Here is a 22,335-nt window from a genome sequence, read left to right as displayed (position 1 = left end):
TCAAATCGGGCCTCAGACACTTGACACTTACTGGCTGTGTGACCCTGGGCAAGTCACTTAACCCCAATTGCCTCACTAAAAAAAAAAAAAAAAAAAAAAAAAAAAAAAAAAGAAGAAGCAGGGAAAATATTTTGAAACCCGTAAGCACTTTTTAGACCAACTTTTAGTAACTTTTATTCAATTTTTGAGGAGGTTGGTGGGGGACAATGATGACCGAGCTCAACCTCTCCAAATTAAACTTGAAATTCTAGGATTCACCTTCATTGACTCACTTCTCCAAAGATAGACTTACCTTTTACTTGACTTCAAAGTAAATAATCTTTTCTCTTTCTATACTTCATAGGACTTTTTTTTTTTGTGGGGCAATGGGGGTTAAGTGACTTGCCCAGGGTCACACAGCTAGTAAGTGTTAAGTGTCTGAGGCCGGATTTGAACTCAGGTAGTCCTGACTCTAGGGCCGGTGCTCTATCCACTGCACCACCTACACTACCCTTCCCTGCTTCTTTAATTGCTAGTTCTGTTCTCTGCTCTTTTCTTCACTGATACAGGAGGTTTGGCTTTCAGCTGTGTCTTCTTAGGCTTCCTTTGATAACCACTTGGTTCTTGGCCCATCTCTTTTTCTCAGGGAGTCTTTTGTAAGAGATTTCTATGGAAGTTCATTATCCACCAGGGAAGAAACCTTGTTGATTGTCCTCTGTGTAGGTGTGGGGGGTGGATATCTTCCCAGTGGCCCTGGCAAAGAACATGCTTTATGAATAGAAACAATTGCTGCACCGAGGCCCCATTTGACTTTTGGAAGAAGGTGTTGGTTGGTGTTGGGTTCCCAGATAAGAGCGCAGTGTTAAAGGCTGCTGGCATTTCAGAGGAAAAGGTGTTTTATGTGAGATTGAGAGAGAGCAAGCGCCAGCCCATCTGGGTTTCCTGACTTCTATTGGAGAAGCTGGCAGTGCCTCCCCTCTATGAGGTGATCACAGGCACCTTGTTGTCAGATACTGTGTGGGTCTCAAATTCATTTCATTTGCCTCTTTTTCTCATCTTCAGCTTCTTTCTCAGGCTCTCCCCAGAATGATAACAGGTACCATGTCACCAATGTGTCAGGACTGTGTACTCCTGTTTCTTTTCTGCAATGGAGAAGTTATTTTCAGGGTGGCTGAGCTGTCCTCTAGCACCTCTCCATGATGCATTTCTTTTATCTAGGGAAACTTGAATCTCCTGAGAGGATTCCAACAGTACCATAAAAAAATGGGACATCAACCACTGAAGCAGCCAGGAGCAAAGTTGTTATCAGATGGGTTTGTCACAGAAATTCAGTTATGTTTTTGTTCAGTGGGAATTTCAGGTCTTGAGGTGTGTGTGTGTGTGTGTGTGTGTGTGTGTGTGTGTGTGTGTGTGTGTGTGGTGTATGTGCCATAGAATGTATGTAATTGGCTAGAGCAGAGTGTGCTTGGCGGCACACTGGTGTGCCTGCTGGTTCTGGTGGGGTGAAAAAGAAAGATGCTATTGTGTGAGAAAGTATTTGCCACTCTGAAATTCTGATGCCATTTGTATCCAACTGCTGGGAGATCCTGTTCTCTTGTAAAAGCTTTTTGTTGCTTGGGTCTGCAGCTGATGACTGACATCAGATCATACTTTGATTTGGGGGGGGGTGTTTTTTAAAGTGCTGTATAATTTTTATGAGCACAGAATTGTAGAAAGCTGAGGAATCCACCCCTTTATTCAGTCTCTTGGAAGAGTGAACAGAAGACTACTTGATGATACTGGGTTGGAGAAAGATGACTGTGCAGTGATCCTCTAAGCTTTGATGGAGCTGAGATTCTTGACTAATGAGAATTGATATGACAGGCCTGCCAGCTGCCTCCCTGGGTCTTTGTGCAAACCCTACAGGGTTTTACATGTGCCCTTTGTTATTTGGTTGGCTTCAAAAATATCTGAACTAAAAGTCTTGATTTAATCTTTGTAGAACCTGAAGTGTTTCAAAGTGCATAATTACACCTTGGGAGGAAATTCATCTTTAAATAGCAGGAGGCCAGTAAGATTGTACTCTACTCTTTTCTAGTCTTTCTTTTGCCCTCTTTGAAGCTGATGACTAAGTTTGCTTATAGCCTTCATCAGTCTATTTACCAAATAAGGGGAATTTTACAGTTCTGAGTAGAATAATCAAACTATTTTTTGGGGGGGGGGGTGCTGGGCAGTGAGGGTTAAGTGACTTGCTCAGGGTCACACAGCTAGTAAGTGTCAATTGTCTAAGGACGAATGGGAACTCATGTCCTCCTGAATCTAGGGCTGGCGCTTTATCCACAGCGCCACCTAGCTGCCCCAATCAAACTTCTTTTAAAAATAAATCTTCCCCCTCCCCTTCAAAAATTGCTTTAGTCAAATTTTTATTATAATTCCAAAGCCGGTAATACTATTTTACATGAGAATAATCGGTTCTATTTTATATATTCCTTTCAAGCTTGCAAAGTATTTCCCTTCCAACAGCCCTGCAAGGCAATATAAGGCAGGTAGTATTCTCACCACTTTACAGATGATAATAATAAGACCTAGCATTTATTAAGTACTTTAAAGTTGATAAAGAACTTCACAAATATCTTGTTTGATTTGTGCAATAACCCTGGAAAATAGGTGCTATTATACCCATTTTACAGATGAGGAAACTAAGGCAGACAAAGGTTAAGGGATCTGATCAGATTCACGTAACTGGTGAGTGTCTAAAGCCAGATTTGAACTTGAGTCTTCTTGACTAAAGGGCTAGAACTTTCTTGAGTGGACCACCAGATGAAGAAATTGTAGCCCAGAGCAGTTTAAGTGATTTCCTCAGGATCACACAGATCTGGGACTTAGAACTTGGTCTTTGCTTTAGTTTTCCCACTTGGAAAACTTATCCCGCTGCCTCACTACTACAAAAGAGAACTTGAAAAGTTTGGGAATCATAAAATCTTAGCATTGGAAGGGACTTAAGAAGTCATTTAACCTGACTTCCTGCCTAACGTAGGAATGTTTTCTATAATGCCCCAGTCTTTGCCTGAATGCTACAGGGATGGAAAATTCAGTTTCTCACAAAGTAGCTCATTTCATTTTGGGAGGATCAAAATATGTAAGCTGAAAGATAATTTGGGTTTAAATTGGAATCTTATGGCAAAGGGGAGGGAGAGTGACCTGTGTTCCTTTTTAATTAGTTAAGATTGTGAATGTATGATCATCCACCCGGAACAACTGAAGAAAAGACATAAAATGTATGGAGTCTGAGATTGCATGCAAAGGATACTATGAAATTAGCTTGACTTATAATGATATACATGATAATTAGGCATGTAATAATTAGGCATGGCTGATAAGCCATTCTTATCAAGGGCTGTAATTAGCATTACTTTTACACAGCCAAGCAAGGAATTTACTTTTTCTCTTTTTTGTGGCACTTCTCTAGGTAATTTAAACAGCATCTATACTTAGTTTCCCCCAATGCCATATACATCCTGCCCCCTTCTCTCCTTCTCTCCCTTTCTGTCTCTATCTCTGTGTCTGTCTGTTTCTCTTTCTCACTCACACACACATACATCAAAACTCAGAGGTCTTTTTCTCCCCTCACTCTTTTTTGACATCCTACCTGAGAGATTCTTAAACAGCAGTTCCCTACTCCTTGCCCAGAAGATCCAGCCCAAGGTGTCAAAGTGTATGAGACAGCAGAAGCACCAAAGCTACGGCTACCCAGTTTGGTATAATCACCACATTATAAATGATTGGAGAGACTGCCTCTGCAATGGCTTGGAATGGGGGAAAGAATGAAATAAGAGTGGACTCCAGAGCCTCAGCACCTAGGATTTTTGTATTAAAGGAAGAAAAAAGAGAAGATTGGGATATGAGGGGTGGGGTGGAGAAAGGAAACCAGCCAGTTTGGAGAATCTTTGTTAAGCTGAAACTGGTAGCTGGTCAGCAAGCATTTATACTTACTATGCTCCAGGTGCTGTGTTAAATATTGGTGATATAAATAAAGGCAAAGACGTGATCCTTGCCCTCAAACTCATTTTCTTTTTTTTTTTTGCAGGGCAATGAGGGTTAAGTGACTTGCCCAGGGTCACACAGCTAGTTAAGTGTCAAGTGTCTGAGGCTGGATTTGAACTCAGGTCCTCCTGAATCCAAGGCCAGTGCTTTATCCACTGTGCCACCTAGCTGCCCCAAACTCATTTTCTAATGAGGACAACAAGCAAATGACTATATACAGTTGACCGGCATTTATTAAATGCCTATTATGTGTCAGGCACAGTGCTAAATACTGGGGATTACAAAGAAAGGTTAAAAAAAAAAGTCACTGCTCTCAAAGAACAGTATAAAGTAAATGGAAGGGAACCTAATTGGGAAGGTACTGGATGAAGGGTTGGGGAATGAGCAGGGTAGGTAGGCCTCCTGCAGAAGGTGAGATTTCAGTTGAATCTTGAAGGAATCTGGAGAAACTAGGAGACTGGGTTAGGAGAGAGAACATTCTAGGTATGGGGGACAAGTAGTCAAAATGCCTAGAGCTGGGAGATGGAGTATCATTTTTCTTTTCTTCTCTTTTCCTTTCTTTGTGGGGCAATGAGGGTTAAGTGACTTGCCCAGGGTCACACAGTAAGTGTCAAGTGTCTGAGGTCAGATTTGAACTCGGGTCCCCCTGAATCCAAGGCTGGTGCTTTATTCACAGCACTGGAGTATCATTTTTGTAGCTTCAGAATCTGGACCTATGACTAGGAGAAGCCAGTGACCACCTCAGAAATCTTTTGCCTCCATCAGGGATGGGAATAAGCCTCTAGAACTCCAACATTGGAAATGCATTTGGAATAACATGAAAATGACTAATACCATGCGAGTATTTGACATGATGGCTTGGGGGGGGGAGGGGGCGGGAATAAGCAGATACTTGATTCCTGACCTGGAAAGAAGCAGGGGTAAAAATAGCTTGGCTTAAAAAAAACCCCAACAGTATTATAGTATGACCTACTCCTGTCCTGTATATAACTTTTGTAGCCTTTAATTCCTTGAAGGACCCTGACTCCAAGTCCTCTGAATCCTTAAGTCTGTAGGTGAAGCCTAGGAACAAATTGGTAGGAGTACGTGGGGGAAATATGATCTCATGGACTTTCTCCCAGATTCCCTAAGCTAGTAAGGCTGATCATTTGTTTTCCAAAATGGGGCAGTGATGGCTGAAAGAATGAATGACAGCCAAGTGGTTCAGCCTCATCATTAGTTTTCTGGGTTGGGAACCACCAATTTCTGGACATTATTCTCCCCCAAGACTTGATTTTTCCCAAGACATAGGCTGCTCTTATTCTTTAGAGTATTATCTCAAAGTTCAAGGATCTAGAGTGATAGGACCCAGAATGCACAACAGGCTAAGGTTCCAAGACTAGAGAGTACTCAGGCTTTCCAGGAGCATACCTCCCTGAATAAAAGAGACCCAAAACAGAACAAATAAAATAAATAATTCTTGCTCCAAAATGTCTGTCCCCATCATCCTTTTCAATTCAATTAACTTCTGTTAAGTACTGATTATGTATAATCATTCAACAAGCATTTATTTTTATACTTAGGTATATAAAAATGGATCCCCTGTGGTGAACTTTTGGGGAGGTCATGGATGAGAAATGCACAAAATAGTCAGGAATGGATGGGTCTGCATTGCTGGAAGGAACTACAGAAATGACAAGATAAAAAAAAATCCATTTGAGCATATACATATGCCCAACCCATCCATGGCTGCCCATTCTGTGTAAGGCCTTATCCATGGCCTCCCAAAAGGGACGTGTACCACAAGGGGTTTACCCATATATACCCTTGTGAACATATAAACAAATGCTTGTTGACTAATTAGTAATACACAGTAGATCTTTTTAATAAACGTTAGTTAAACTGAAAAAGATGATAAGATTTCCCATTTTGGAGCAATCTTTTTCATTTCTCAGGTCTGTTTCATTCAGAACAGGGGATCCTTTTGGATATGGTGTATATATGTGTGTTTCTCTTTGTGTGTGTATTCGAAAGAGAGAGTATGAGTTCACGGCACTGTGTCAGGGGTCAAGGGCTTGGAATATATAAGGACAAAAAGAGATACAGTTCTTGCTCTGAAGGTGCCTAGAGTTGAATGGGGGATGGAAATGAGGGTGATAGGTACATTAATAGGAAATGATATGCGAGTGAGTTCCAGACAAAGTGCTACAAGAATTAGAGAAAGCAGAAATCATTTTCATTTTGGGGGTGAGGTGGAAGAAGAAAGTGGTGCCAGAAAAAGCTATTTCAGTGGAGAAGGTGGTACCTGAATTTGTCTTTGAAGGAAGAGTGGTTTTAACAGAAAAAGATGAGGTAGAGTCTGTTCAATTAACCAGAGATGGAGTAAGCAAATACCTGGAGATGACAGAGGGCAAGAAAAGACTTGAATGTTTTTTTGGTCCTCCTGAAATGGTGGGGAGTAAAAGCTATACTGGTAGTCTGGAACCAGATTGTGGAGGACCTTAAATGCCAGTATTATTAGTTTATTTTTTATTTGTTATACATTGGAGATTGTTTGATTATTTTTGGAGTGGAAGAGTGACATGATTAGAGTTTATGTTATAAGATTATTTAGCAGTGTGAAGGATGGGTTGGAGAGAGAATATATCTAATAAAAGCTTGATTTAGGGTGTCAAAGCAGAAAAGGACAGACAAAAGAGCTGTCTTGAAGCTAGAATCAATGGGATTTGGCAAATGATTGATTGCATGCCAGAGAAGAGATTGAGGTAACTTTGAGATTAGGAGCCTGGGTAATTGGAAGGATGATCAACAGAAAATTTAAAAATTGGGGGAAGGGCAGTTTTTTTGGGTGGAAGATGAGGAATTTGAATCATGCATGTATTTAGTTTGAATTGTTGGGAGGTAAAGGTAGAGAGATTGATCTGAGAACTTTGGTGAGAGTTTGCAAATGGAAATATGGATTTGGAAACTACTTGCATAGAGATGATAATTGAAGCAAAGGGAGTGGATACCCAAGGGAAAGGGTAAGGAGAGATGGAAGGGCCAAGGACAGGGCTGGGTAGGGAGGAGAGGAAAACTTCTACATTGAGAAGTGATAAGGAAGTCATTAAGGTCCTTAGAGAAACTTTTGGCCCTGGAAGCCAGTATTGAAGAGTGAAAGAATGTTGAGGGAGCAGTGTATGGCAGTGAAGGGGAAAACATAGAGATTTGAAGTGTCATAGGCAATCCTCTATGATCTTTGTATGTGGAAATGTTCATATTTGCTGATTTTTGTTAAATTCATAATAAATAGGATTTAAAAATAAATAGGAAAATATGTTAAAATAAAAAATTTAAATGAAAAAGAAAGAATAGAGATGAGAATATTTGTAGTCTGAGGAGAAGCGTGTGTGTGTGTGTGTGTGTGTGTGTGTGTGTGTGTATGTGTGTGTGAGAGAGAGAGAGAGAGAGAAAGAGAAAGAATATGCAGATGGGAGATTGACATTCCTGTCAAGAGTGGCTATGTGCTAAGGGTTTGCCTCTGTTTAAGCAGTACTATAGTAGCAGAGAAGTGACTTTTACCAGCAGGTATAACAGACCAAGGCCATCGAGATCTTATTAAATGGAACTTTTTAGATTTGGTAGATCAAGGAAAATGACAGAGGAATCTATATTTAAGAAAGAATTCTTCAAGTATGAATAGTGTTAATGTATTCGTTAAAAAATTGGGAGTATATAATCCATACCTCCCACGTTGCATGTTCCATGAGATTAGGGACCATGTGATAACTAATTGTAATTCTCAGAGCATCTTGTCCACCCCATGCCCATAGTAGGCACTTAATGTTTAAATGTGTACAAACCTGATTGGCACTGGAGGCTGGTGTTTAGCTTAGTAGATCTACGTTAGCATAGGGAATATACAACAGTGATGATATTCCATCTCTGTTATTCTTTTTTTTTTGTGGGGCAATGGGGGTTAAGTGACTTGCTCAGGGTCACACAGCTAGTAAGTGTCAAGTGTCTGAGACCGAATTTGAACTCAGGTCCTCCTGAATCCAGGGCCAGTGCTTTACCCACTGCACCACCTAACTGTTCCCCCCCATCTCTGTTATTCTTGTGTGCCATTTTTTTATTAGTTACTTGAATAATGTAATACAGAGTGTGGTCAAAAAAATAAGGTTAATAAAAGGCTGGAGATGAGAAAGAGATGGCTAACATATTGAAAGAAAACAAAATAATTTAAAAGTAATCTTGCTGAGTTTAAGTAGTAAAAAGCAAATAGTGTTAAGGTTAATGAGAACAAACACACTGTAGTACACCTGGGAGGAAAACAAACTGAAAATACAAAATGGAGAACTAGAACGGTGAGTGGAAAGAGCACTAGGCTAAGTTAGGAGACTTAGGTCCTATTCTTGATTTTGTCACTAGGTAGTATTGATCAAAGTAATTTACCCTCATTCTCTATCTGCAAAATAGTGGGACAAGATCATCTTTCCAGGACTAGAATTTTACTATAATTTCTCTATTCTTTATTATTGTATTACTTGTTATTTACTATACTTTTATAAAGCATAGTATAGTGACTGAAGTGCTGGATTTGGTGTCAGAGGTGTCCAGCTCTGTCCTTAACAGGTGTTAGCACCTGTAAGGTGAGGAGTTTGATTAAAAGGACCTTTAAGAGCTCTTCCACTTCTGACCTTGTGAACTCTGTTCACCACTGACAGAAGAAGATACCACCAAGGCCTGAGAAAGGCCGTAGAGAAAGAATACTGAGTACTAAAGATTAACTTGGCTGTTTCACAGTTTTGTGTAGGGTTGCCTAGTTTAACTTCAGCTGTGTATGGACAAATCATTTGGTAGGTGGCTTAGCAGGAACACTGTCGACTAGGAGATCTTATGGAGGACAATACGCTTCAACCTCATTGCCCAGACAGGCCAATTTCTGGGATTTCTTATCTACCCTTCTTCTGCCCTCATTTGGGTTTCCATTGATAACTGTTCAGAGCAAAGCTGAAGAAATAACAGATGTGATCATAGGATCATAAATGTAGATCTTGAAGGGATTTAAATGCCTACTTAAACACAAACAATATTTAAGTGCCTACTTTGTGCAGGACACTATTCTGGGTGTTAAGTGTGATGTAAAGTAAAGGTAAGACTTTGTCCCTGCCCTCCTGGATTTTAGATTGGACCAAGGTTTGAACACATGGTAATTTTTCATGTTCTCTTCTGTGTTCTGTTTAGGCCAGAAAATTAATTTCTAAACTCCTCCCTCTAAACTTCTTCTTAGTCTTTGTTATTAGATGCATTATTAAATGAATACTGCATTTATCTGTTTGATAAAAAAAATATTCCCTTCCTTTAAAGTCTTGGGGTAGTCATGTAGTCCTTCAGTAAAGATACAGGATTGCTTGAAGGCAAAAAGCAAACGAGCTTGACTCTTGACATCTAAGGTGAAACAAGATGCTATGGTCAGAATATTGTCCCCCTGAAGATCAATATATTAGGGGCATGGAGTGAGGATGGTCCCAGAGGTATGGTTTGTCCATGACTGGGTCATGGGTTTGGGCTTTGTAAGCCTGAGTTCAGATTTCATGCTTACTCTTGAATTTTTATTTCAGGATATAACTTGGCAGGATGAACACTCTGCCCCTTTCTCCTGGGAAACAAGGGTAAGTTGGAATAAGATTTATTTTTACTTTTTAAAAAGGATTGAGTAATTACATGTCTCTTTCCAAGCGAACATTTGATGGCCTTAGAGGGTGGTAGCGCTGCTAGCCGGCCTACCGTTGACATGCCTGTTGTTTGTAGAAAAGAAAAGGAAGGGTGAGGGAACTGCTAAGGGTTAGAAAACTATTATGGTGTGTTCTGGAGGCTTTTAAAAACGCACATTGGAGGTGAAAGCAATAGTTAATGTCATCAGACTAATGACATTCTTTTGAGTAGGGGAATAATCTATCCTGGGTACAAGGGAACATGTCACAGGAGACTCCTGGGTGTGTTTTTCCTCACACCTATGGACTCAGCTCACATTCCCCATCTCTGGCTTTCAGGAGGAGAAAATTCAGCAAAAGGAAGGGGTTCTGTGAACAAGACTTTTTGGATCCATGGATTACTATTTTGTTATGATCAAAATGAAGAAGCTTGAGAAGAGTTGGGTCTTGGAGGGAAATTTTAATGTGTCTCAAGACTAGTTAATGGCTGGTTCTTTGGGTTAGGGGAGGGGAACTCTATTCAATAAATATTGAGTATCTAAAGTGTGCCCATAAAGAGGAAATCCAAAAGAACCAGTGGGTTTTTTTTGTTTGTTTGTTTTGTAAAAGTATGGGGGGGGGGGGAAGCTAGGTGGCACAATGGATAAAGTGCCAGCCCTAGATTCAGGAGGACCTGAGTTCAAATCTGACCTCAGACACTTGCCCCTTACTAGCTCTGTGACCCTGGGCAAGTCACTTAACCCCCATTGCCTCACAAAAAAAAAAAGTATATGACATTTTTCTTCCCTTTGGGAATAATTTCCTAATGTGGATACTGTGGATGTGGTGGGGGTATAAGGATTCTAGCCTTCCCATAGTCAGTCAATAAGCATTTTTTTAAAAGCACTTACCACATCCCAGGCACTGGACTAAGTCCTGGGGATACAAAGAAAAATAAAAGCCCCTTTTCTCAAGGAGCTCACAACCTAATGGGGGAGACTACTACTGCACCTACCATGGGCAAACTACCATGTTGTCAGACATACTGGGAAAATTGGAAATAATCATAGAGGGAAAGCACTAGAATTAAGGAGGATCAGGAAAGACTTCTTCTACAAGTTGGGATTTGGGGTGGGATCTCTGGGAGCTTTATTTTTGTTTGTTTTTTGTTTTGTTTTTTTGTGAGGCAATTGGGGTTAAGTGACTTGCCCAGAGTCACACAGCTAGTAAGTGTCAAGTGTCTGAGGTCAGATTTGAACTCAGGTCCTCCTGACTCCAGGGCCGGTGCTCTATCCACTGCACCACCTAGCTGCCCCTGGGAGCTTTATAATATGTAATCAAAGTGAGATCCGGAATCACATTTACTCAGAATTTGGATGTGTGTGGTTTTCCAAACTAAGACCCTGGACAAAGCCCTCTGGTCCTATGGAATTGGTTCTTCATGTACCTTTTGGATACAGAGTGGTAATATTGGTCTCTTATTTAAGATTGGGTTGCCCTAGAAAACATTTGTTCCTTTCTTTAATGACTAGTCAGGTCATATCCTGTCTTCCCAGAGGGGGACAGTAGAGGGACAGCAGCAATGGCTCCATCTAATCCTTGACCCCTTCATTTATTGATAAAGTCATCAATCTAAATTACGCCCCCATATTGAACATAGGATCATAAATCTGGACCTGGAAAGGGCCTCAGAAGCCATGTAATCCAATTCCTTCATTTTTCAGATGAAGAAACGGAAGCCCAGGGAAGTTAAATGACTTGTATAAGGTCACTTTGACATTAGGCAGTATTTGAACTCAGGTCCTGTATCTCCAGAGCCAGTGTTCTTTCCAGTGCACCAAGCTGCCTGGAAGTTTTACCCAATGTTATGGGATCTTGTGAATCTACCCAGCCTGCTAAGCAGCTGTTGTTATAGATGCTAGCAAAGCATCTAAGTACTTTTTAAAAATCACTTAGAAGTACATCTGGGGTTTGACCCATGTTTCTCAGTATAACACTATATGATATGATGGAATTGCACCTGGATTTTCATCTCAGCTTTGCCTCTGACTTCTTATTTGATCCATAGGCAATTTTCTTTACTTTTTTTCCCCTGTAAGATGAGATGGCTGGACTAGGTGATCTGAGGTCATTTCAGTTTTAAAAAACATGCTGACCATCTGTTTTTGATGGAGAGCCTGTCTTGAAAGGCCTTTGAAATTGGGAGACCTACCATCTGTTGCTTTGTTTGCCCCTTATATTCTAATGGGGCCATAGAATTCGTGGGATCAATTAATGTTTGGAGTCTCATCAAAGATCTTGGGCCTCTGACCTCACAGGATAACTTGATATCCTGTTCCATTTGATAGTTGCCAAATCATTGGTTTTCCTGGGTTTTTCTGGGGACACATCTAAATATGTTGAGTTAAGCATTCCCAAGGGCATTTGCATGAGGCCTATGTTCAATTTTTATATGCATTCTTATATTGCAGTCATTTCTCAGGCAGTTTTCAATTACAGTGTAATTGTTAATCATTAGGATTGTCATTACTTGGGTTTTCACATCTTGCTTTGTCACCCATGCTCCTTAACCTGATTTTCAGTACCAGAAATGCATGGTAGAAAAATCTGCCCTGGGTAGAATCACCTGACTTCTCTCAACCTCAGTTTCCTAATTTGTAAAATAGGGATAATAATAATGCCCACTTTATTGGGAGGGATGTCATGAGGATGAAAGTGCATTAATTCAAGTGCTTTGCAAACCTCAAAGTACTATATACATGTCATTTAGGACTATTTTCCCAGAAGGATTCCAGATGGATAAAGCATATGTAACACATAGCCAGAAACATAGGAGGCACTAAGACAATACTTAGTTAGGAAAAGCCCCAAGTGTTAAATGTGCCTGGAGATAAAAATCGAGGAATTAGTTTATCTGGTGACATTTACCTGTATTGGCCTTTCCTGGTGGCTTTGAGTGGCATGCAGCAGTAGCTCACATTTATGTGGCATCTGGGGTTGGTATCACATCACCTATATTACCTCATTTGATCCTTATGACAACCCTGTGAAGCAGAAATTGTGGGTATTATGACCTCCACTTTTTTTTTTTTTTGCAGGGCAATGAAGGTTAAGTAAGTGACTTGACCAGGGTCACACAGCTAGTAAGTGTCATGTGTCTGAGGTCAGATTTGAACTCAGGTCCTCCTGAATCCAGGGCCAGTTCTCTAGCCACTGTGCCACCTAGCTGCCCCCATGTTTGTTTTTGGTTTTTTTTTTGGGGGGGGGGCAATGAGGGTTAAGTGACTTGCCTAGGGCCACACAGCTAGTAAGTGTCAAGTGTCTGAGATCTGATTTGAACTCAGGTCTTCCTGAATCCAGGGCCAACACTTTATCCACTGGGCCACCTAGCTGCCCCTGACCTTCACTTTTTTTTGGGGGGGGGATGACAACACAGGGGCTCCAGTTGAGTAACTTACCTTTGTTTCCATGGCTATTAAGTGTCAGAGGTGGAATTTGAACCCGGGTCCTTTAAATCCAGAGCTCTTTCCAAGGCTCCATGTTTATCTGATTCAGCAATTCAATTCTACATGGTTGTATTAAACACCTACCATATACCAGACACCTTGTTGGACACAGGGAATACAAAGACTCACAGGGAGTGCAAAGACAAGACTGAAAGAGTTCTTTTCCTCAGGGAGCTTATTTCCTCCAGGGAGGATACAGCATGTATAGAGATAAGTAGCATCAAAGGATTTACAGAGTATTTGTTGACTGAATGAATTCAAGGTAAATATGTCCATTCTGCGGATATGATCTCATCCTGGCAAGCATATCTTTCCTCTGCCTTCAGTAAGCAATTTAGGACCTTATTGATCTTAAAAAAAAAAAAATGTCTGCACCTATTTTCACCTGCCAATGGGATTCTATCAGACATGTGCAGAGAGTATTGTATTTCTGAACTTTGATGCAAGTTAGGGTCCAGAGAGAGGGGTGGGGGTGGGGTGGGGAGGAGACAGACATAGAGACAAAGAGAGAGACAGAGACACACAGAGACACACAGAGACACACCCAGAGACATACACACACAGAGACCCAGAGATAGAGAGAGAGAGAGAGAGACCCATGCTCAGACATACCCAGAGACAGAGAGAGAGAGAGAGAGAGAGAGAGAGAGAGAGAGAGAGAGAGAGAGAGAGAGAGAGTGTGTGTGTGTGTGTGTGTGTGTGTGTGTGTGTGTGTGTGTGTGTGTGTGTATTGATGGAGGTGAGGGAGTGAGAGGGTGGAGATCAGTGCTTCTGTCTTGATGAGCCAAGGGATACCATCTGGAGGGTCTGTCAGGCACAGCCTTCAGTAACCTCTGCTCCTCAGTGAGAAAAAAGACCCTGTATCCACTGGATACCTGCAGAGGAATACTAGGTATAGATTAATTAATTGTATTTCTATTTTGCCAAGGTCCCAAGTACTCCTCTAAAGACCTAAGGGATTCTTGCTTCCTATGCAGTTTATGTAGAGATAGGAAATAAATGTCCCTACACATTGGAAGTTGAAATATGCAGTCTTTGGGAATCAACTTGTCACTGCCTTCTCTATCCTCCCCTCTGATAGCCCTCCAAAGATGCCAGATGATTTGTGGAGGCAGTGCACTATAATAGAATGAGCACTGGTATGCCAGTTAAAGGACCAGGGTTTAAATCCCATCACTGATGCTTATTAGCTGAGTGATTTCGGGCAAGTCACTTAACTTTCATGGCAACTTATTTTCCTCAATTATAAAATGAAGGGGTTGGCCTAGATCATCTCTGATGTCCCATGTGGTTCTAGATCTGTGTCCCTGTATCACAGAAATATAAGGAAACAGAATGAAAAGGTTTTATTTTTCTTACATGTATTTCCACAGAGAAACAACAAAAATGTCTTAAACCCTGAGTACTTTCTTCATATGTGCTGTGGGAATAGCTGACCTCCCAAGAATTACCTTGTTAAGTGTCCCCTTAATCAGCCATTAGTGGGATGGGACATTATTTCTATTATTAACTTGGTCCAAATGACATTCCAGTACAAGAAAAGTGGCTCGCTGAAGATGCTGCTGATTCAGGCTTGGATTGGGGTGGTTGGGCACGGGAAAAGAGCTGGATAGTGAAGATTTCAAGCTTTTGGCCTGGAAAACAAGTAGAGCTAATGCATTACAGAATGGATTTTACTTTGCTAATGCCAGCCAGCTAAGGTTCATGGATAGTAGCCTGTCTGGGTTCTGAAGCCAACATAAATGGAGAGAAATGACCAAAGTCCTATTGCTGGGCAGTGTCTGCTTGATTTTATTGTCATAGACATGTAGCCTTTGTTTCTTTTTTGGCAGAATTCTGTTTCCCTTCCCTTCAGTCTGACTTCTCTAATCATCCTTTGCATTGCTGCCAGACTCATTTTCCTTTTGTGTAAATATCACTGGCTCACTCATCTGATCAAAACTCCCTGATAATTCTGTTGTTTACTTATGAAATTCAAATGTTTTATTTTGACATTCAAGGCCCTCCACAATCTGGTACCATCTTTCCTTTCCAGACTTATATTGTACTTTATCCCTTCTGTGATTTCCATGTTGCAGCTAAACTCTCCCCCTAACCTCTACTCAGCTCAAGTCCCACCTTCTGCAGTTTCCTTAGGTGCTAGGTTGTTTCTCTTCCATGTTCCCTTCTATTCAGGACATATCCTTCAATTTAAGTAGCTATTTACACATCCACCTCCTCTGTTAAAATGTACAGGGCCTGTATTTGCCTTTCTTTGTATCTCCAGTGTTTAGCATACTATCTGACACAAGCTTAATTTAAACACAAGCATTTGCTTGTTGACTGACTAACCTACCCCATACTTTTCTTACTCTGTGCTTTTGCTTACACCATTCTTTATGCTTAGAATACTGCTCCCTTATCTACCTCCTGCCCCACCATCTGATAAACTTTTACTTATCCTTTAAAACCCAAATCAAAAACTATCACCTTCAGGAAGTTATCCTTCATTTCCCAATTATTTTACCCCTTCTCTCATGTACCCTCCCCTCATAATAATTTATTTACACTTTTTGTTTGTTTGTTTGCAGGGCAATGAGGTGACTTGCCCAGGGCCACACAGCTAGTAAGTGTCAAGTGTCTGAGGCTGGATTTGAACTCAGGTCCAGTGCTGGTGCTTTATCCACTGCACCACCTAGCTGCCCCTATTTACACTTCTAATTAGCATTTAATTATAATTATAATGCATAACATTTTGTATCAATGTCAAGGCCTCCTATAAGACTGGGAGTTCGCTTATGGTAGGAACCCATATATTTTGTAAACTTTTTATAATAATAACTCATATTTATATAATACTTTAAGGTTTACAAAGCACTTTACCCACAATTGCTCTGTGATACAGGTAGAGCAAATATCATCCCCATTTTTACATATGAGAAAACTGAGTGACTTTTCCAGTTATACAGGTATGTCTAGGTTGTGACACTTAAAAAGTTTGAGACATAGTTTCTGGGTAATTAAATTTATTAATAATGCTAGCATGTATTAATAAAAGAGGTCAGTGGCATTCTTGAATACCAAAGACCTCTCAAGGCGGTGGGCTCATAGTTTATAGGCCTTTGTAAGTGAGTGTTCCTGAGGGTGGCAATCAACTCTGATTGGCTAACAATGAGAAAATGAATATTACAGTGACAGGTGGGCTATATTACAATGAGGATCTTGTGGTACAGGACACTGAGCACCCAAATCTTGGTCAAAGAGACATCAATTTTCACATCACTTGTCTGACAAAAGTAAGAATCCACATTTTCCCAGACCTGAGTAAACACAATGAGCAGGAACCCACCCATTTGCCTAATCTTAGAATTTCTTTTATTATCTTTGACTAGATCTTAGCCATCCAGTCTAGGTAAGTTTTTTCTCCCCCGGGCAATGAGGGTTAAGTGACTTGCCCAGGGTCACACAGCTAATAAGTATCAAGTATCTGAGGTCAAATTTGAACTCAGGTCCTCCTGAATCCAGGGCCAGTGCTTTATCCATTGCACCAGTTACCTTTAGGTAAGTTTTTGAGAAAGATTTCCCACACTGGTTGATTTCTGGATGAGAAAGTAGAAAAGGGGAAAAAATTTGGTCCTGATTCAATAATTAGTTATTTATACAAGAAAGAAATAATCATTTCTCTCAAGGTTTTGAATTCAGGTCTTCCAACTCCAAAGACTGTTGGTTTTTCTCCTACTATATACAACACCGCCTCCAGTTCATGTTTAGTTTCACAAACTGATCTTTTTAATCAAAACTCCCCATTTCAAAGGTGCAGACTAGTCCTTTATTTAGGTTGGTATAGGATCTTTTAGAAAAAGAAATGGGAAGGGGTTGGAGGAATCTAGCCCATCCCTTCCATTCCAATCACCACTCAAGCTATGGAAATTCTATAAATCCCAACTGTCTACATCATCACTCTTTGTCAGAATTCCTCTTCCTAACTTTCCCTGCATTCTTTAAGCACCAATAGCTTCAACCAGGGCTTCAACTAAATGGGAATGTGTTCACCTCTGCCAGTATCGCCAAACTCGAGAACTGAATGATGCCAGTTTTGAAAAGTTGTCATAGTTTACAAGAATTGCATGTATCAATAGTGATAGAAAAACATACCCACATTTTCAAGACTGTGACTATTCAAGTAGAACCTGAGACCCTCTTTTCCCAGCTGTTCATTTGAAAAATCACCTTATCTCCCTGGTCCTCAGTTTCCTCATCTTTAAAATGAAGGGGTAAGAATAGATGGCCTCAGAGGACCTTCAGGTCTAGGTGAGTCCATGATCCTGGGACAACTTACATTAGGTGATTGAGACTATTAATTCCAGTGTGGCTTTAAGCCAAGGGAAACTAGACTTATTATTATTATTGTTATTATTATTATTATTATTTTGGTGAGGCAATTGGGGTTAAGTGACTTGTCCAAGGTCATACAGCTAGTAAGTGTCAATTATCTGAGGCCAGATTTGAACTCAGGTCCTCCTGAATCCAGGGCCAGTACTCTATCCACTGCACCACCTAGCTGCCCCGGGAAACTAGACTTTTTAATAAAAGGGATGGGAGAGTTCATAGAGGCTTTTAGAAGACTATTTGTCATTAGAACTAGAAGGGATTTTAGAGATTACAGAATTTCAGAGTTGGAAGGGATTTTAGCATTCTTTCTATTCCAACCCCGCCCCACCCCTGCCCAAATATTGCCTTCTGCAACATACCCTGTACATGATTGCCTGGCATCTGCTTAAAGACTTCTAATTCAGGGTATCTCTCGGCCTCTTGAGGCAGCCAGTTCCTCTTGTGGATTCCTCATTGTTAGGACATTGACATTGACCCTGATAGTAAGCCTAAATTTGCCTCTATGTTCTAGTTTTGCCTTTTGGAGCCAAACTGAACATCTAGTTCCACTGCCTCTCTGGGAAACTGATGCCTAAGAGATTGGCTTAACCAAGACCGCATAATTATTGTCTTCCCCCCCCCCCCCAGGGCAATGAGGGTTAAGTGAGTTGCCCGGGGTCACACAGCTAGTAAGTGTCAAGTGTCTGAGGTTGGATTTGAACTCAGGACCTCCTGAATCCAGTACCAGTGCTTTATCCACCGCACCACCTAGCTGCCCCTCTTTTTCCCCCCTACATAGTTATTGTCAAAGAAAAGACTAGAATCGGTGTTCAAACTTGATTGCTTTAGCTAGATCTCAATGAATGTGATCTCACACACACTTTCTGAACTGTCATGTCACATGTGCCATTCAATTTAATACACCCTACCTGATATGCTGAAATATTATTGAATTTAATAAGCTACATGAATTAATTCTACCTGAACCTGTTTGCCTCAGTTTCTTCAACTGTAAACTAGGAATAATAATAATAATAGTAATAGCACCCAGTTCACAGGGTTGCTGTGAGGATCTACTTAGCATAGTGCCTGGCACAGAGTAGGTGCTATATAAATGCTTATTCTCTTCCCTAATTCCTGGTGGGTTTGTTTGTGGGGTTTTGGGGGGTTTTTTTGAGCTCTTGAATTTTCCATTTCACTATGGGCCATTGGGAAAATCCCAGTGTGTTAAAGAAGTTAGAAACTCTTATATAAAATCCACCCTGGGAGTGTGAAGTATGATCTGACTGTTTCTGGACTTTGTTTTAATAGATATTTCAACTTCATCCCAGAAATGGCCTCAAAACACCCCATTGAAGCTAGTCAGTGGTGTTTTTCTTTAACAGCTGGAGTGACTGAAGCCTGGTTTATGGTCTTGTCTAAGGTCACACCATCCAGTGTTAGAGCTGCCAATAGCATCCTGAATTTCCAGGCTCTCATTTCTTTGCTTAGGTTTTTGCTAGACCAGATTGTTGTTTGGCAGGGTGTTTTATTTATTTTTTGTATGGGCCACAGACAATTCACTCTAAGCTACCAGTGGCTTATAAAGATTCCCTTAACAGACCCTCAGTGCAGAATTAGAGTCTCTGCTTCAATTTAAGACCCCTTCCAGGACCTCTGCAGTTAGATCAACTTGACAGGCTCAGCCTTAAGGGAAATCACCTTAAGCTCTTCAACCACTCAGTCCATTTCTTCCTGAATTTGCCTCATGTCTCAGACCAAACCCCCTTTTTCCCCTTGGGATGCCTGGTTTTGTGAACTTGCTAGACTGAGACCCCTCTGGGTTTCACAGGCTCTGAAGGTAGAGTAGGTCTGGAAGTCCACAACCCCTTTTATTTGCCTGTCAGCAGAAGTGGGAGGGGATGAGGACTCTGGTTTTCCCTCACTCACTGGGGACCACGAGGCTGCCCCTGGGGACTGTGCTGGATTCTTCTCTGGTGCCGGCTGCTGCCTAAAGCGGAAAGAACTCAGCACTTAGTGTGCTACAGACATGGGAGATGGAAATAATAGAGAGGATTCCATTCATTCTCCAAACAGGCTCAGCTTGGAAGGCCTTAATGAAGAAGTTGTAAAGAGAGCAGCCATAGAGGGCAGGGTGCTAACCAGGTCCCTGGAGCCCCTGTTCTGCTTTCATTCCGAAAGAAGTCCGGTTATTTCTTCTTTTCCCACCTTCACTCTCATTATCCAGTTGCCTGGTCAGCAGCCGAGGGCACTTTGAGCCCTCTGATTTTTAAAACCCCCTAAGGGATTGTGCCCTACTTCAGGAGCCCACTGGCCTCATCTGCATCTGTGACACACTGTACCAGGGTTAGGGGCATTGGGGCTTGAGGTGTTGAGTCTGAAGGCTTTTGTATCTCACTGTAGGACTTAAGGATGGATAGTGTGTCAGGGGAAAGATGAAATGACTGAGGGAACAAAGCCTCGCTCTTCTGAGGATGTTATATTGAGTCATTAATCAATGCACGGCAATTGCCCAACAAACCAGCACCAGACCTCCTCAGCTTAGGCCTGGACCCTGAATACAGGGGGAAGACAGACATTAAAAACAATTAATCAAATAAGGCCAATTAACTAAAAGGAAACAATACAACTTGCCTATGGAGGGATAGAACAGCATGGTCTAGATGTATAAATAAGTCTTCTCTAAAGGAGTTTTCAAATCTTGTTTAGATCTTGGGCACGTGCTTATTTTTTGTGGCTAATTCACATGCTTCGCATTAACTAGGCCAAGTTACTTTGGCCTCAGTTTTCCTCATCTGTAAAATCAGGAGGTTGGATTAGATGATCTCTAACTGACTTTCAGGCTCTAAATGGATGATCCTTTGATCCTTAAAACACACCATATATATATATATTTTTTTTTAATATATATTTATATATATTATTTTTTTTTTGCGGGGCAGTGAGGGTTAAGTGACTTGCCCAGGGTCACACAGCTAGTAAGCATCAAGTGGCTGAGGTCGGATTTGAACTCGGGTCCTCCTGAATCCAGGGCCGGTACTTTATCCACTGCACCATCTAGCTGCCCTGGAAATATTGTTTTAAATAAGCTCCTTGATGTATGTGTAACATTTTGTGATTTTTATTATTTCTTCATTTTCCTCCCCAAACCCCAGAGCACCATGCACAGAAGTTCTTTATTCCCCCCAGAATTGTCCCAGGTGACAGGCCAGTGACAGGACAAACATTTTTATTTGGGAGCCCCTTCCTCAGTGACCAGATTGTGCCATTTTTCCACTGTCATTTCAGTTTGTCACCAAAATCAAAGGTTCTTAGTTTTCTCTGAGCCATCCTTCATTACCTCTTCCCCTTTCCTTTGGGGCAAATGGAGCTTTAATTGTTTGGTTTGTTAGTTTATTAGGCTTTGCTCGAATGAACTATCTTGTGTTCTGACAGTGTTTCTGCAGTCTCTTTCTCAACAATTTAGATTTGCTGGAGGCTGCCAAGTGAAACAATTAGTTTTGGCTGCTTGCACTCATCTGTTTTACTGAAATACTACACATTCTTCTCCAGTGAATAGGACATAAAAATAGGTCCTGGGTTCATTGTGGTCTTTTCTGTTTTTAAAATAGACATTGCCAGCTGAGACCTGGTTCCCCACATGGTGAGATTATATCCCAAGTGTCGGCTTGGGAGGCTTTAATCCTCACCATGCATATCCTGTGCCTGACAGTCCAGCCTAGGAGCTTGGCGGCAGTCTGTCAGCCTGTATCATGGGAAATACTTTATTATAGACCCCTGTTAGCTATACATTTCTCCTTCTGTGATATATCTAGTCGGGCCCTAATATGCCCCAGTTAATAAACTAATAATCAATGTAGGTGCTCTCCTGTAACCTGTTTCTTCATCATCCTTCATTCACCTCAAATAAGTACCCACTGGATCCAAGTGCCCTGTAATCTGGAAAATGATTGTTGGATAACAGAAGCAGTGCAGTATAGTGCATTGGACATTGAACTTAGAATCAGGAAGACCTGCCTCTAACACTAACCACCAGCCTGATGAATGTGGGTGTATCACTTAATGCCTCTTTGCCTCACCTTCCTCATCTTTAAAATGAAGGGGTTGGATTAGATGGCTTCTAAAGTCCCTTCTCATTCTAAACCTTATTATCCTGATCTTGTTATCCTTTCCTGATGCTATGTAGAGAAGTGATTGGGGAAAGAAGGAAGGAAGAGAACAAGCATTTTGTCTATCACGTGCCAGGTACTGTGCTAAGTTCTTTATAATATTATCTCATTTGATCCTCACAACTCTGGGAGGTAGATACTGTTATCACCTTCCTTTACAGTCTAAGAAACCAAGGCAAATATTAAGTGACTTACCTAGGCTAAAAGGGCTGGTTAAGTGTCTGAGGTTGGATTTGAACTCAGGTCTTCCTGATTCTAATTATTTCCTATTTATCCTTTATATAATGTGGTTTGTATATATTTGTTTGCATACTGTCTCCCCCATTAGATTGTAAGCTCCTTGAGGACAGGAGCAGTCCTTTGCCTCTTTTTTGTATCCCCAGCACTTAGAAAAATGTCTAGCACATAGCAGGTGCTTAATAAATGTTAACTGAATTGACTGCAGGCCCAGTGTTCTTTGCCACCAGCTGGCTCTGCTGATGGTGATTAACCCCATAACAGTATCCTTTCTTGCCTCTAGTTACTATGTATCCTTTATAGCATTTCCAAACTAATATTTCTCTTTTTTTCTTTATAGAATTTTTCCAATTACACATAAAGATAGTTTTCAACATTCATTTTAAAATTGTTTTTCAACATTCTAATATTTTGAGG

The 22,335-nt window shown here is 41.0% G+C and overlaps 1 protein-coding gene across 1 annotated transcript in view; it reads left to right on the top strand.

Annotated features, from left to right (window-relative positions):
- Window positions 1-22,335, top strand: part of C4H1orf198 (chromosome 4 C1orf198 homolog) — a 51,333-nt gene that overhangs the window by 9,233 nt on the left and 19,765 nt on the right. Inside the window, exon 2 of the mRNA XM_043963597.1 lies at window positions 9,585-9,635. Coding sequence (XP_043819532.1) covers window positions 9,585-9,635 — 51 coding nt within the window. The remainder of the gene's footprint in view (window positions 1-9,584; window positions 9,636-22,335) is intronic.

Source organism: Dromiciops gliroides, chromosome 4 (assembly GCF_019393635.1).
Source record: "Dromiciops gliroides isolate mDroGli1 chromosome 4, mDroGli1.pri, whole genome shotgun sequence".
Taxonomy (NCBI): domain Eukaryota; kingdom Metazoa; phylum Chordata; class Mammalia; order Microbiotheria; family Microbiotheriidae; genus Dromiciops; species Dromiciops gliroides.
The sequence above is the reverse complement of the archived record's forward strand: the minus strand, read 5'-3'. Positions and strand labels throughout refer to the sequence as shown.